This window comes from Meles meles, chromosome 5 (genome assembly GCF_922984935.1).
Source record: "Meles meles chromosome 5, mMelMel3.1 paternal haplotype, whole genome shotgun sequence".
In the NCBI taxonomy this organism is placed as follows: domain Eukaryota; kingdom Metazoa; phylum Chordata; class Mammalia; order Carnivora; family Mustelidae; genus Meles; species Meles meles.
In genome coordinates this window covers 1,595,024-1,607,689 of record NC_060070.1, presented here as the reverse complement: position 1 = coordinate 1,607,689, position 12,666 = coordinate 1,595,024, and the positions used below count along the sequence as shown (strand labels likewise).

General features: G+C 58.3%; 1 protein-coding gene across 2 annotated transcripts in view; it reads left to right on the top strand.

Annotated features, from left to right (window-relative positions):
- SMOC2 (SPARC related modular calcium binding 2) overlaps window positions 1–12,666 on the top strand; it is a 137,204-nt gene that overhangs the window by 22,948 nt on the left and 101,590 nt on the right. For both annotated transcript variants that reach the window (XM_046005615.1, XM_046005616.1), the window contains exon 2: window positions 11,482–11,653. In XM_046005615.1, coding sequence (XP_045861571.1) covers window positions 11,482–11,653 — 172 coding nt within the window. The remainder of the gene's footprint in view (window positions 1–11,481; window positions 11,654–12,666) is intronic.

The window sequence follows — 12,666 nt, the reverse complement described above, 5'->3', positions numbered from 1 at the left end:
AGACACAGAACAAATGACCAGGTTTTCAGCTCAGCCTCTCCCCAGCCTTCTGAGCAGTTAACATTTCCAGCGTTTGGGGTGTGTGGGGTGTGCGGGTGGTTCCGAGGAGGGACCAGGTTTTCCCAGTTATTGGGATGAGTTACTGGTTCACTTCACTTTCGAATGACACCACGGTGCTAACCACACAGAAAACTGTTCCTAGTCCCGGGACGAAGCCTCCAGACACACTTCTGAATACATTTTTCAAAAAAAGGGAGCGGCGGGGGCCAGGTCGATGTGGCTGACTTCAGGTCCGACAACTCCGTACTGAGTGGTGCTCATGGCGCCGACCGATGCCAGATCGTTCTTACTGTAGCAACAGGCGGGGTGGAGACTGGAGGCAGCAAGACGGGGCCCCACGCGGGCTCTGTCCCTGAGTTAATTCTTAACTTCCTGGTCTCCTCACGTGACGTCTGCGAGCTCCTCTCAGGTTTTGGAGGCGATGCCTACAAAGGCATCGTGTGTAAACATCACGGTTTTGTGCTTCCCCCGTCCCCGTGGAAGCAGATAGGGTGGCCCAGGGCCGGGGGGAGACGGGGAGGCTGTACGGGCCATGTGAGCCCCTGGGGCACTAGAGGTGACGGGGACATTGTTACAGAGCAAGATCGGGTGAGCTGGGCAGGCTTCTCCCTGGGTTCTGGGACGATAGCTGTGGCGGGTCAGCCACCCTGGGAGAGCCATGCGCAGACCGCGGCCGGAGGTGGGTGCATGCGGGGACGGCTCGCCCCCAAGAAATAGCGCCACCACTGCCACCGGCCTGCGGCTCCCCGGCCGCGCTGCTGTCCACACTGCGAGGCCGTTTCTCCCATTCCCCACGCCGCGCCCGGCTGGCAGCGGTAACCCTGGGCTATGGGAGGAAATTCATGTCCCTGGGGATGTTTTCTTGAGTCTTTCATCAATTGCCGGGCAGATAGTTTCCAAGAAGACTGGAAAACGGAAATAACGACGACACGGAAGGAACGCGTAGGCGCTCAGAGGAGGTCGGTGGAGGGCACTGGCTGGAGAGCCGGTCCTCCGCGGAGAGTTGGGAAAACCCGGTTCCCATCACTTTGACATGATGCCGTGTAGCCGTGGTACGTGGCGGAGGCCAGTGTTTCATGAACGCGATGCGACTCTCACATGCGGGACGGGCTTCCAGAGCCAAAGGAAGGCCTCAGGAAACGACCTTCAGAGTGAGAAGATGTCTTCAGAATGGACCTCAGTGTGACAAGGTTGGGCCCTATGACAGTTTCCTTGCCTGAGATTGTGTTAGTTTGATACATGGTAACATCAAAATTTTAGGAATGTGACATGCTGGGCGGTTAAAATCGTTTCAGACGAGCAAGTCGATAGCGCAGGGATACACATACGCATTTCAAAAATTGCATAAACCCTGCCCCCCCGCCCCATTAAATGGCAGCTGAGAAAACCTTCTCCACCGCCGTGCGCTCCGGGGTGAAGTGCCTTTGTTGTTGCAGGGTCCTCGCTGGTTTTTGCTGTCCAGGGTTATTTGACGCGCGCTCCTAACGGAGTCACGGGTCACAGGTCTCCACGCAGCGGCCACTTCTGTGAGCTTTGCACGTCAACGGGTGTGGAATCCGAGGGTTAGGAGTATGGGCCTGTCCCCATGCTATTGGAACAATCCTGAACTCAAGTGTGTCTCTGTTTCCATTACAAACCTCACTGTTTTCTTGGGTTGACGTGATTGCAAGCGTATCAGTCCACATCTTGGTGAGGTCATTAAATAGTCGAGGCGTATGCTGGTCAGAGTCGCGTCCCCTCGCAGGCGGTCCCTGTGGATTCGCTCACAGTGCGACGGCAGAGTGGGGCGTCTGGGCCGGGAGGCTGGACGTGGGGGGCCGGCACTGTGGCAATCCTATCCGTCTCCCCTTTTCCTGAATTTCACACTTAGCATTTTTCTGGACTTCCACTGAAATGCAGAGAAAGAACCCGTCAAAATCTTTTTGGGTAAGTGAGGCTTCCCTGGAAATATTTCCTGGACCCATCGTCCCTGCCAAGAAGTTGGGAAAAACGTGATAAAGGCATTGGAACGGAGCCGTGCTCTGACTTGGGATGCGACTGGTTTTCCGGGGCAGGGAGCCCCGGCGCTCGGAGCGGACATCCCCCGAGGGCGTCGTTCTCCTGACGTTGCGGTTCTGGCTTTCTTTTCCCCGGAGCCCACACAGCCCATTCCCCGAGCCGCCCGCCAAAGGTGCAGCCACTGATTCGCCCCGAACCCTGGGGTTCCCAGTTCTCTGGCCTCCGAATGTGTCCGTGGGCCGTGCTGGATCAGGGCACTGGTTCCTGACCCCCAAGCTCTGAGGCTAATCGGCCAGGGTGTGTCCACGTCTGAGTCATGGAATTCGTGCTCTGCCCATCCCGGGAACTGCCCCACTGCCCACCCACGGGACTCTGGCGTGCTCCTCCCCCGACTGGAGGCAGGGGGCTCTGGGACCCCCCCGAGGGCAAGCTGGATCCTTTCGTGAGCGTCTCCGGCGCTGCTGGACATTCACCTAGGGCCGTCAGCGCCGAGCCCAGGCAAGGCTGTGGGGCTTGCTTCCAGAGTTTGGACATTTTCCTCGGAAAAACCCAAAGTTCTCTTTGTGTCTCTGCGGGACACTTGCTTTCCCTGTAAAGTGTGGGTGTGCGCACGCGATGCTCAGTTCCTCGTGGACCGGGAAGACGCCTGGTCGGCAGGGACCTCGGGAGCATGGAGTGAAGCTGCTGTTTGGGGCAGCCCCGTGGGCTTCTGGGTGTGCGGCCCAGTGTCCGGCGCGTCCCCGTGCTCACTCAGACCACGGGGAGCCCCACTGCCCGCGTCGCAGCATCTCCTCACTCCCCAGCTGCTCTGGCTTGCCGCTCCCCCATGGTGCCCCTGCGGCCCCCAGGGCAGAATTTCCCCGTTTCCTCTCCTCCCCACGGGCTCCGCTCCCAGGTCCTGCTCTTTCCCTGCAGCCCTGCCGAGGCCCATGATGGCCTCGGAAACCTCTCGGTCCCCTGGCCAAGATCACTCACTTCCTGCTCCCTGGAAGAAGGCATTTCTCTTTTCCTTCGTAACTAACCTTGTGAACCTCAACATAACTTTTTCAAAACAAGGTTCTTTTCTCAGCATTTTGCCATGGAATTGATTTTTAGTTGTCCTTTCGCAATTGTTCTAAAAACGCGGGCTTTAGGAAGCTAGAGAGGGGTTGACGTCCCTTCAGGCCTTGCTTCCTGGTGGCAGTGCCGGGGAGAGCCATCCTCGGTGAGGGGGACACCGTCGTCCGCGGTCGGCTCTGGGCACTCAAAGCAACCGTGTGAAGAAAAACTGGAACTTTGTTTTATCCTGTTTTTTAATTTATTTAAATTGAATTCGCTAACATGCGGCATATTGTTCTTTCTGGAGGTGGAGTTTCGTGGCTCCTCAGCCGCATGCAACAGCCAGTGCTCAGGACATCAGGGGGGCTCCTTCCTGCCCGTCACCCAGCTGCCCAGCCCCCACCCGAGTCTCTTATGGTTTTAGAATCTCTTATGGTTTGTCTCCCTTTCTGATTTTGTCTCGTTTTCTCTTTCCCTCCGTTCCCCTATGAGGAGTACCTGAATTTTAAGCCTCATCTAATTTGGTTAATTTTGGTATAAATGGCGGCACGTGGCGAATGGTCCCAGCACGGGGTTGTACGGCTTGAGGTGACAGTGAGCTGCGTGTTCTAAAGGCTTCGGGGGGATGCCCGCTGCCCAGCCGCCACGCTCCGCTGAAACACCTTTGCTTGGAGGAGGCTGCGAGTTAGAGCAGCGAGCGGGTTCTCCCCGCATCGGCACCCGGGGAAGGCGGTGTGGACGGTGTTGTAGGGAGCGTGCGGGTTAGAGTGTGTGGGTTAGAGCAGAGAGTGGGTTCTCCCCGCATCGGCCCCTGGCGGAGGGTGACTCAGACGCCGTAGTGACAGGTGTCAGGTGATGGACTCCAGGAGCACAGCTCGACTGAACGTGGGGCTTCCAGAACCGTCTCACCTATCTCAGGGTTGCCCTTAGGCGTTGCAACGATGATGATAATTTTGGGTGCTGGCGTGAGTGCATTTCAGATGCTACATGTCAAAGAACATGAAGAGAATTCCCTTGGAAGGATCCCATGCCTTGGCTATCTCGTGACATAAACCAAGACTGTAAAAAATGTGAAGAATTTGTTCTAATGTGCAAACCAAGGTGAGAGGGAGAATAAGCCATTTTCCTCTTCTGATGATACCAGACATGACCAGCACTGAATGCCCTTCGAGATGGGAGCCGATGAGAACAGGAGAGCGGGAGGGGAAGGCAGCCCCCCTTCCAGGCATCCCCCTGGAGCTTCTTTTAGAAGACTGGTCCTGTGTTTCGGGGGAATACTGCAGCCCTGGGCTTGAGGCCTGGGAGAGACGACCCAGCCCTGGCGCCCAGTCCTCGGTGCGGTTGATGCCGTGTCACAGACCAGCTGGGTGGCCTCCCCTGGGACCCCCCGTCTCCTCTTCAGTTGCAGGGGCACCCGTGCATGGTGTCCCCCAAGGGTCTGGGTCTCTTCACCTGTGTTCCTGAGAGCCCCCCTCCCAGCCTCCAGCCCCGGCAGCATCATTCCGTCTGCACCACTCCCGGCACGTGAGCACAAGGGATCGGTTCTCTCCGTCACAAGAAAGGGACTCAGACATTCGCAGCCGTTTCTTTCCCCTCGGGGTGTGGTGGTTGTGCTGGTTGGCGGCCATGCGTACGGGAGAGAGGAGGGTCTTCCCCTGCCCCTGCTGAGTGCGCGCCTCCCTCGGGATCCTCACTGCTCTGCACACTGGGGCTGTCCCCGCAACGTCCCGTTGTCCGGCTTTTTCGCACGGCACATCCTTGTTAGAACCTGCTCTGTGCTCGGACTTGTCGGGGAAACCTACCGGGAGCCGACCTGCGGTGACCGTGAGCCCCGGCCCTTGTTAGCGGGGGGTGGCCCACTCTCAGAATCCCGGCTGGGTGCACGTCCTGTCTGCGGAAGCACGAGGTCATGGACACGGGGAGGAAGACGGGGACCCGATGCAGTGGGGGTGGAGACAGGGTTCCGGACACCAGGGGGTCTTGCTGGCTGTGGACGAAGACCCAGACCCGGCTCAGCTCGGGCAGCAGGTCCCCGGCCCTGACGTGAAGTACTGCTTCCCCCCAGCACCAGCCCGGTCAGAAGCATCTGGCACGCTTCCTGGTGCCTCCTGTCCTCACGCTTGCTTCCGGGCGCTGTGGCGATCTCCCCGCGGCCGCGTGAGCAGGTCGCTTCCAGCCGGGGCTTGTGTCCTGGTTCCTGACCCCTGCCTGGTGACACCCGCGGTGGGAGCGATTTCCCTGCGAGCACGTGGTCCCCGTGGAGGTCTGGCCAGGGAACAAATGATCTGCGTGTCAGCCTCGGGACGGCTTCCCCGGCTTCACAGGTTGCTCTCTAATGTGCATTTTAGTGTACTTGGTCTAAATGCTTCAAAACGAGCAGGAGCTCCAAGAAGACACTCCGGCCTTTGAAACTGTCGTGTCATCAAGGAAATGCATTCGGTCATCGAGGAAAGCAGGACACAGAGAAACAGCGGCCATGCGCTGCTCCTTCCGCCGCCTCTGGAAGTGTGGGGTGCCGGGGAGTCACGGATCCTGCGGAGCCCCTCTCGGAACACGGGTGCCCACTATGCCCACGGCCACGGCCCACGGCGGGCACCTCCAGCCACGCGGCTTCATGACACAGTCAGGCCGCTAGTGGTCATATGACCTCCTTGGGATGCCTGGTTTCACCCTGGTCTGCAAGTCAGGGTCCCTGCGGGGAGGCCTGGGGTGCGCATGGTGAGCCGGTCCCGGCGGTGCCGTCCACACAGAGCCCGGGTGATGCCGGTGTGTGGATGGGCATGTTGGGGAAGCGGAGTCTGGCAGGGGCTTCACCCCTTTCCTGTTCATTTACAGACACTTCTCACGTAAACTTCCCTGTCGCTGGGAATGGCTCTCCGGGTGGAATGTTCATTTTTGGCACCACCGACGGGCAGAGCGGATATCCGAGCTTTTGTGTGTCTCGGTCCAGAGATGCCTGGGATGCCTGCTGAGTAAGGCGTGTGCCGCAGAGGTCAGTGGACGGACGGACAGACGGAGCGTCTGGTCAGGCAGCAATGCTCGTTCGAACAGTCACCGCAGGGCGTGCTGCCGGGGTTTCCTCCTGGGGCGCCGTGTCTGAACGTGGCCTCGGCTCACCCTCGCTCCTGCCTCAGGATGCCTCACCGCCTTCTTCCTCCGCCGTGTGCCCTGGCCGTTCTGGAGTGAGTGCCGCAGGGCTACACCAGAGAAGCGTGCATTGGGCCCCAGCTGCACACCAGACACTGTGTGGGGTGGCCACAGCCACATGCGGGAACGTACGTCCTCACTGGCCTGTGGGGTGGCGGTCCCTTGGGCCCCCAAGCGGTGCTTGAGTGTCTGCTCCTGTGTCTCCCCTGGGCCAGCCTCGTGCCGTTTCATGAGTCTGCGGCCGAGAAGGACACATAGATCGTGACACATTTGGCATTTGGCGTGTTTCTTGATTCTTCCTGGGATTCTGGGTGAGCAGGTGGCACTGGGTTGTCCCTGGAGCCAGTGGGGATCGTGCCCCAGCTCCAGTGAGCCCTCTGTAAGCACCGTAACGTGATGGGAAGTCTGGGGAGACCCTCGGGTAGGGGTGTGACAGCTGGGCTGGAAATTCTGTTCCGTGCAGTCTTCTACAGGGATTAGAGTCGAAATCTGCCATGTGCAGACACGTCACGTCTGATGCTGGGAGCAATGACGAATGTTGACTAATGTGGTTGACTGATTGATTTTTGTATTTTTTGCCAAGATCCTTCTTGTCTTAAGGCAATACCATCCACATGGTTTTTTGTTAAGGATTCTATGATAACCAGGTTCTCACTGAATCTCAAATTAACATGAACCTGGAACAATCAATGACCCAAGAGATTGCTTGACTTACCTCCAAGAAGCGCTAACAAGACGCAAGACGTTGACATTGGCGTGGATGCGGAAGCAGGTGAGGAACACAAATGAAAGGAAGAGTCTGGGGAAAGGGGAGAGAAGCAGCGCAGGGGGCCAGCACAGCGCCGGCCCGTCCTCCGTGTGGGCTGGGACCGAAACCTGGCCCCGGAAGGAGGTGTCCTCAGAGGAGCTAGCAGTGTCCCGGGCAGCAGCGGGTCGGGGACCAGCAGCCAGCCAGCAGCCTGCAGAGGCATTGCGGAAAGTCTCGTGTCCATGCCAGCGGTGAAGGCAGCCGGGCAAAGAAAGAGAAAAATGACGGTTTCTAGGCTCCTGCTTTGATCACAGTGAGTCTGCGCTCTTTCCATGTCATTACTGACCACAGACGCATCCAGACCTGTGTCCCTGAACGTCTCATCGAGGCTGTTGGGTCTGCGTTTCCCCTGGAGGCTGTCAAGCCCCGAGAGGTCTTTCTTGGTTCCCACTCAAAGTGGACACTTTGGGGTTTGGTCCTCAGCGTCCTCTAGCCCCTGTGTTACCCCATCCCACACCCCTCACCCCATCTGTTGGGTCCTCCTGTCCCAGGCAGCCCATCAGCGTTGACCCGGAGAGAAGGGCTGGACCTTAATTTGTTTCCTGCATGTTCGTTGAAAAACCTGCTACATTCTCTCGACCTGGTGATTGTGGGTGGCCCCAGGTGACCTGGTGATCCTCTGGCCCCAGACAACCTGGTGATCCCCCGTGGTTCTAAGTTTTCTGCCCCCTTAATCTCAGCAGATGGGCCGTCCTTTGAATCCCACTGCGCTGGAGACGAGAAGGGTGGAGAGCTGTCCCTCAGTAATTATTTAATAAGCTCAGTTGAAGCTGGTCTGACTTGGCTGGTCCTGCTTCCAGTGCATGAGGGAGTGATCGCAAAGGCAGTCTTGCTGGGAGAAATGTCCCGGGGCAAGTGCCCTGCTGGCTTCACTTTACCCTTGCGGGCGGGTTGTAGACGCGACAGGTTCTCCCTGTGGCCCCACCGATCCCGGTTCTCTGGTTTCCCGCAAAGGCAGGGGCTCTTTCCTGGGCTTGTGCTTGTGACCATGCTCATGCCCGTCCTGCGGTTGCTTTCAAGATCATTCCCTCCCGTGCCCCAGCGGGCGTGCGCCCTTCCCCGGTGCCCTCACCGTGCGCCTATTCCCCGACCCCCAGGGTGAGTCTCCATTGCAGATTGAGCAAACCCACTTCGAAGCCGTGCTTGCTTTCCAGTGGGCTCTGATTTAGAAAGTTCTCGCTGCGGAACTACGCGTTTCTTGGTGCTATCCCGTAGCATAAACAGTGAAAAAAAGAATCTTAAATCAGGGTCACGGAGGGAGAATCCAGCCACACGAATACGTAAATGGTGTGTTAATCCGCTTCTTCGGTGTTTGGGTTTTGTTCTCCCTTTCCCCCGGCTTACACCCTCGCGTTCTACTAAGCGAAGTACAGACCGTGTTTGTGACGCGTTTGCCCCGCACCCACTACCTGCGCTCCGTGCAGGATCGCGTGGGCGCCCTCTGAGACTTCCTCCCGCCTCTGTCCTTGCACGTGGGCACACAGCGCCACGCTGTCAAGACACGGACACGGGGACCCCCGGCACCCTGAGGTCTCTCTTCGTGTCCCTCGGTGTCTGATTTCTTTCTAAATTTGGCAAATTACCTTTTATCTTAACTAGTTTGAAGACCCTCTGCCAAGTTCTCTTAACAAACAGTGAATTCTTTAAAAGAGGGCTGTTTTATTTTCCTTGAATGGGCTTTGTTTGTCAAAGAGCCAACAGCCCAGGTGAAAGCTCGTTGTCCTCCGTGCACTGTCTCCCTCCGAACGAAACTGCTGCTAAAAGTGAGAAGGGGCAGAAACGTGTGTGAAGCGTGTGTTCTCTTATTTCTGACAGAGGAAAGCTCCCCTGTTCGTTCTGCACCATTAAATGATCAGGAATTATGGTCCAATTCCAAATGCCAGAACGCGGAGCCTTCTTTCTTTTATTGTGAGATGTAGACGCCATCTCTCTCTTGAGAGAAGTGATGACTACGGCGTCTTGCCGTAAGCAACCTCGCGGTTTCAGGACATGCAAATCGACCCTCCTTCCACGCCGGACTTAGGGATGGGCGTGGCCTTTGGGCAGGGCCGTCCGGCGGGCTCTCGGTTCACCTGTGCTCTGTCTCCTGTCTCTGTCTGTCTCTGTTAGTCTCTGTGTTTCTGTCTGTCTCTGTCTTTCTCTGTTTCTTTCTCGGTTTTTCTCTGTCTCTCTGTCTCTGCTCTCTCTGTCTGTCTTTGTCTCTGTCTCTCTGTCTCCCATCTGTCTGTCTGTCTCTCTGTCCCCCCGTCTGTCCACCATCTGCCTCCATATCTCTCGTTTGCATGACATTGCCCTGTGGGGGCCCGGCTGTGCGTGTGAGAGGAGCTTTGCGGGAGGAGTGAGGCGCGCGGGAAGCTCCGGGGGAACTGGAGGCCGCGTTTCGGCGGACGCACTCCCCGAGTTTCCCTGCTGCGAGGTGTCAGCCCATCCTGGGAGCTGGGCGGCCCCGGAGTGCTCCTCTGAGCTGGAAAGTTCGAGCACATTTGGGCAAAGAGAAAAAAACTGGGCGGTAAAACTCCACGGAGACAGAATTCCGTCAGAAGATTGCATGGGCTTGCTTTGCCCATTTTTGAATAGAACAACGGTCTGCACACCGTGGAAGCAGCGATCTGTCTTCACGCGTCTCTCGGCTGATGTAACCACATGTAGTTTCGGCAGGTGAGCCTCGTCAGGAGGCATCGGGGCTATGGGAGCCCGAGCGCGTTAGAACAGTGCGTCCCCGCCGTGGCCCCAGGCCCCACGCGGGAAGACCCTGCTCCCTCCTGCCGCTGGGCCCTGTCTCCCGGGGGCTGGAGCCTTCATCCAGACGTTGGGGACGGGACCACCTTCCCCAGCCCCCGTGACGTGCTGGGACGTCCCAGCCGTGCCTTCCTGGCCCCTGTGCACTCGGCCCTTCCCTCCCAGGGCCCCGACTGAGGCGCCAGGCACTGCCCGGATTCCCCGTGGGGTCGCCTCCGCTCGGGTCCTCCCTCCCTCCATGCTCTGTCTCCGCGTCAGCTCTGGGTTACTCTGGAAACGGTGCCGGTGAGGACCCCAGAGCGTCCTGGGAAGCCCGACGCCTTTTGAAGAACGAGGTGTTAAGGAGAGCGCGGACTGCACGCAGCTCTGGGTGTGGTGCATAAATGAGGAATCTTGGAGCATCGAGAACATAAAATAAAATAAAAAACCAGAAAAACAAAACAAAAACAAAAAAAGAAAAAGAGAGGAATGAAGTATCTAAAATTTGAGAATTTCCTTTTTTTTCTGTCCTGAAGAGGGAACAAGTGGACGGGACCCTCAACCTCCATAAATGCGGCTGGGACAAACGGTGCCGATTAAGCCTGTTCCGTACAGTGCGCAGTATGCGGTCCTAGCCACGGTTCTGGGCACCTGGGGGGCTCTTTCGGTGAAGCCTCTGCCTTCGGCTCAGCACATGAACCTGGGGTGCTGGGGTCGAGCCCCGCATCGGGCCGCTGCTCAGAAGGGAGCCTGCTTCTCCCTCTGACCCTGCTGCTCCCCGGCTTTGCTTTCTCTGTCTCAAATAAATAAAATTAAAAAAAAAATAGCCACAGCTCTCAGTTTCCTATTTTCTCCTTCCTTGCTTTCCCTTAACGAATGCCTAATCCTCCCTAAGTCAGATAAAACCCCGTGGGGCAGGGGGTACACCAGGGTCCAGAGGCGAGTGGAGATTCCGTTTATCCCACGCACGAAGCCTCCCGAGTGCTGCCGTCCTGCTCGCTGCTCTGCCGGTGTGGTGGGGGACCGGACAGGTCAGACTGGAATTGTCCTCCGAGGGCAGGGGAGGGGGCAGACGGGCCCCTGGGAGACACGGCTGGCCCTGCGGGGTCGTGTCAGGGTACCAGAGCACCAGGGCAAGGACAGGGACCCTGGAGCGGGCGACGGGAGCGCGGCGGCCACAGAGGGGCTGTGGACGGTCCTGGGGGCTCCCTCACGCGGTCCTGCGCTGGCGGGCGCCTGAGTGCTGGGTGAGGGCTGGCTGCCATCCGTGTGCACGCGTGTGTGGGCTGCAGGCCGGGTCACGGCCATCCGCGGCCCCCCCCGGCCGGCGTCTATGCAGTAGACGGCCAGCTCGTTCCAGCGGGGACCCGAGAAGGGTTACCTGCCGCCCGGTCCCCTCTTGGCTTACGGGAGCAACTTCTGGGGGAGGCGGCAAGACGCGGCGCGTGCGGGAGGGGACTCGCCAGCGATTTCACGACAGAACGCGAGCGTTGAGGGTCAAGCAGAATCCCTGCGCATCCGAGTCGTGCGCACCCCTTAGCGCGGCTGGCTCGGAGAGCGCGGCGGCCCAGGGCCGGGTCTTCGGGGACCCCCGCCGCGTTGTGGGCCTCACTCCGCAGGCGTGCGTGGCCTGGGCAGACTTCTGTTTTCTGCGGCTCTGCGGGACGCCTCTTTACGTTTGTCTGGCTTCTTGTTTCTTTTCCTCCCCCAAGTTCCTGCGAGTCGACCAAGATAAAGACAAGGACTGCAGCCTGGACTGCGGCGGCTCCTTGCAGAAGCCCCTGTGCGCGTCGGACGGCAGGACCTTCCTGTCTCGCTGCGAGTTCCAGCGCGCCAAGTGCAGAGACCCTCAGCTGGAGATCGCGTATCGAGGAAACTGCAGAGGTGAGCGGGGCGGTGGCCGGGAGCCTGGACGGCCACGTACGTCATTTTCACCTTTTGCTAATTTTTATAAGCAAAAGCTGAAAGGTTTTCAGTTTGTGGGACTTTTTTGTAGCGTATAGGAAGAGTAATTTCTGTGAATCCCAGGAGCAGAGGCATTTTTAAAGCTGTTTAAGGCGCTTTCCTTGGGTTATTGGATTAGGACACACGATGCTCTGAGTGTCCCCGGGGACTATCCGGCCTCCTCGCATCCTGGTTTCTCCTCCCAGCTCGCGGGACCCGCACAGCACCTGCGCCCGCTGTCCGTGACTTTCCTTCCCATTGACGTTTCACGTGTAAGTTCTGATTGTCCTGATTCAAGAATCAGATTTCGGTGTAACCAGCACAAACACCGAAATCCCTCCTACGTTAATGAAGGGTTTGACTTGGCAAAATACGCTGATGTTTCTGGCACAAATAGTCGCGTTCAGGAAGGGATTTACCTTCTTTTTCCTGTTAGTGAAGAGAAAAGACCAGAGTGCGGCCGCCTCTGAGACGCGGTTCTGCTCCATCTCCGCATTGGCCTGGCAGGCCCTCGGCAAGGTGGAACCCCTTGGCCACAGCGGGCCGCGTCTCGGCTCCAAGCCTGGCCACATTCTGAATCACCTGCTCGTCCTTCCTTCACGAGACGATCGCGGTATCCAAGGTGAACGCGTTCTGGCCATTTCTCCACGTGACTGAGTCGGCACCTTGCCTGCTCCCGCGGAGCCCCTCCTCGCCCCACGGGAGAGCCCTGCCCGCACACCCAGGCTCCCACAGTGACCAGCACCGGTGCCCACGTTGGGGCCGAGGGCTCGCCCGGACGGGTCCGTGTCCCCAGGCACCTCACGCGGGTACTGGTACCTGGGTGTTGCCCATAACCGACGGCTGCATATTCACGAGGGCTTTCTCTCCACCATCGTGCTTTGTTCAGAGTCTATGTGTTTTAGACTCTTAGCACTTAAAAGCCCCAGAGAGGTCCTAGTGTGAGCCGAGGT